The 3,565-nt window shown below is 39.8% G+C and overlaps 1 protein-coding gene across 1 annotated transcript; it reads left to right on the top strand.

The window, feature by feature from the left end:
- The first annotated feature begins 408 nt into the window (after positions 1–408).
- On the top strand, positions 409–3,484 carry LOC111652155 (small ribosomal subunit protein eS24-like). Its single transcript, XM_023402335.2, has 5 exons — positions 409–492; positions 1,183–1,248; positions 1,339–1,548; positions 2,299–2,412; positions 3,433–3,484. Exons 1-5 carry the CDS (start codon positions 490–492, stop codon positions 3,436–3,438), a joined length of 399 nt encoding a protein of 132 aa, XP_023258103.1. The 5' UTR covers positions 409–489; the 3' UTR covers positions 3,439–3,484.
- The last annotated feature ends 81 nt before the right edge of the window (positions 3,485–3,565 follow it).

Raw genomic sequence — 3,565 nt, 5'->3', positions numbered from 1 at the left:
TTGTGAGAAATCATGGTGAGAACAATACAATTTCATATTGATGTGGGGTTTTTAATGTCATTTTTACTTTAAAGTTTCAAGCCAGTTTAAAGTTTCTTAAACATACAACTTAAAGATCCATAATAAATGCGGTTTTAAACTGATGTAGCCTACTATATGGATTTCACTTGCAGATTTGTCTTTGTATTGAGTTTGTTTTTCCATAGGTGTGCGTATTACCAATAGACTTACATGTTGAACCGTCTACAAACAATGTATAAGACGGAGCAGAACTCTGTCTTTCAGGAAGAAATGTCATAACAGGCTATAAACATATTTGTTTACCGAGTCAAAAATAAACCGTCCCTCGCAGTTTATTTTATTTTGTTTGTTTAAGTTTTTACATCAGGCAACAAAAGCGGACGCCCAACGAATTTTCTGCAGGCATTAATCCGGCAGCCTGCTGGTCCTTCCTCCTTTTCTACGTCCCTGAGCGAGGCCGGCGTAAAGATGGTGAGTCTTGTGGCAAAAATTACGAGTAAAATCCGTTCATCATCGAGGCCATCCGTCTATCGATACATACATACCGCAGACTAAGTGATCGTTAATATCTGCTTTATAACAAAATGTCAATATTGACGCGGTAGGAAATTATATGAGAGGAAATTCAGCAGATGCTATCTTGACTCTTGTCGGTCCTGTTAGACACACACTATTTACCCGCTCTGGGACGGCGTGTATAGTCTCCACTCTGTGTTTTCACAACTGTTAAGTCATAGCATAATTTCTTTCACGTACACAGCTGCTCAACAACACAAACTGAAGTATTTAAACTTGTATTAGTTATCAATGTAGGGACGTGGAGTCCTAGCTCCCAGCTGCTAACGTTAGCACACACTACCCTGACAGCCGTAGGCAGGCCCTCACTTCAGGCGAACAGGGATATTACTAAAATATTATAGTATTACTTAGCTTAATCCACTGGCAGCTTATTGTTCAAAACAGGGTGCATTGCAGCTGTGGAATCATTTAAGATCCCAGGTAATCAAGGTATCTAAGCTAGCAATGTAGCCGAGAAGCACAGGCAATTTTGCTACTTGGGAAAGTAGTTTTTCGGGAGTTGCAGCCAAACTGAGCGAAAGTAGATGATTTCTGAAAAATCTGACAATGAGTGTGATATTTCCCTCTTCCCCTACCTTTTAGAATGACACAGTGACAGTCAGGACTCGCAAATTCATGACGAACCGGCTGCTTCAGAGGAAGCAAATGGTAAGGTTTCAAAATCCCGCTCCACACTTAATCTTGTCTTTCACATCATCTGCTGCTGATTAAAATGTATCTGGTCTGTCCTGTCTGCAGGTCGTTGATGTCCTGCATCCTGGCAAGGCCACAGTCCCCAAGACTGAGATCAGGGAGAAACTTGCCAAGATGTACAAGACCACTCCTGATGTCGTGTTCGTCTTTGGCTTCAGGACTCAGTTTGGTGGCGGCAAGACAACAGGCTTTGCCATGGTGTACGATTCCCTAGACTATGCCAAGAAGAATGAGCCCAAACACAGACTGGCCAGGGTGAGTTTTGAACCATTTGTTAAGTGTCATGAATACTTTGATAGTTTATGGACAGACAATTTGACATGCTGTTAATTAAGAGTTAATATTTAAACAGAAGGCATCCTTTTTCCCACCAATCTTATACATCCTGCAACATTGAGCAGCTGCATTGTCAATGTTCTGGACCTCAAATGCAGCATTGAGTGGGCAGTCTTTGCTTATGTTGTAGAGGCTCTTAACTCTCCTCAGAATTGTCAGCCACTGAGTGTACCCATTTTTAATGCACGTCAAGTAGCTTGCAGGTGTCAGCGGAGCAGCACTTGACAGTTAAAAGGGTTGGATGACAAGTATAGTGAGAAAATATGAGAAGCACCAGTGAAATGCAAGTTTATTATCCATAGTTTACATTAGGCACTGTTGGTGGGTAAAGTTGGAGGCAGCTTAGTTTATCTTTTGTAATGTAGACAACTGCACTTAATTTTTATTGATATCAAAGCTAATCATTCAAGGACCATTGTGGACCTGTAATAGTTTTAAAGCATGCCATTCTGCACTTTTCATACAACTTTTCCAAGTACTATAACATTGTAACATTTGTCCATACTCTTGATGCAGCACAGAAATGATTGTCACATATGTCTGAAAGGCTGCCAATATAAACATGATGGGCCAGTAATGGGTGACTGTTGTGGAAACATGATCAGTATCACTTAGTTATGATTAAGTTGATATAAAATAATGAAATCCTTGTTTGTTTGTGTTCCTCAGCATGGTCTCTATGAGAAAAAGAAGACCTCAAGGAAACAGCGCAAGGAACGCAAGAACAGAATGAAAAAAGTACGAGGCATCAAGAAGGCCAGTGTGGGTGCTGCTGGCAAAAAGGTAATGTTACGGTTTTATATACTTTGTGCCAAACAGTCACTGACCACATTTGCAGTCTCACACAAAATTGACATAAGTATTCCTGTGATGATACTTTGCTGTAGGGAAATACAAATTGTCCTTCTCAACCAAAGTAAAGACAATAGAAAAAGCTAGGGAAGACATTGTTAAATTCGGTACACTTGATTCTTTCTTGATTTTCATTGCACACTTATTCTTTTCCTACCCTGCTAATCTTTGTTTTTCCACAACCTTTACTGTTTTAATTTCCTTTGTCATCTTTCCAATCGTATCAAATGTTCTTCGGGAACTGTAGAAGGTAAATGTTGTTCACACATAGACTAACTGCAGTGTGCAGATAATCCAGGAGTGATAGATATTAGCTAACTCCTCCCTTTACACCCTCACCCATCATCAGGCCAAAGCCTAACTGCTTTTTCCCCTTGGATGTACATGATGCATCCAACTTAAAATGATATGACCCTCTAGTTAATACTGACCTGACCATTCCCACTCCTAATACTAATGATTATTAGTTGAAACAGAACATTAATAGTGCTGTAGACCCTGTTTTGGAAACCTAATGGTAGTGTGAGGAGATCCTACAGCTAATAAGGAAGGTACTAAAAAAAATGTAGTACTAAACAGTCAAATTTCCTGGTGTAGTTTTGTTTCAATGAAACCCTGCATACCCCTGTACCCTCTGCGACACCAACCACTGGCCTGAAGTCACCTGGAATAGGTCTCTGAATAAGAAAACCCAGCTGTGTATAATACCTGACAATTCCATCTGTAATGGCTATAGCACAGCTGGCTTGTAAAAATATTGATTCTGTTCAGACATGTCTATTGTGATTTTCATTGGCTTGGTTCTGAATGTGCTACATAATCTATGGAGTACAGCCATTAAAAACCCATTCAGAGATCTTTTCTCTTCCATTTTTCAATTTTCAACATGTTAACATTATTTTGTTCCATCTTTTTGTTCTTGATTTTGCTTCCCATGGATTTCTTTTGCAGAAATGAAGTGTCAGTGTGCAGGTATAGAAGCAGAACAAGCATGGTGTGCCATTGTGTTGCACATCAAAAGCTGTTAGACTTAAGCTGTGCCATGCATGTCACATCCTACTTTCCCCTGCAGTTTTCCTTTTTA

Source organism: Seriola lalandi, unplaced genomic scaffold (genome assembly GCF_002814215.2).
Source record: "Seriola lalandi dorsalis isolate HSWRI2012SDOR001 ecotype SW California unplaced genomic scaffold, Sedor1 jcf7180001973474, whole genome shotgun sequence".
NCBI classification, from domain to species: Eukaryota; Metazoa; Chordata; class Actinopteri; order Carangiformes; family Carangidae; genus Seriola; species Seriola lalandi.
This window is presented reverse-complemented; position numbering and strand designations above follow the sequence as displayed.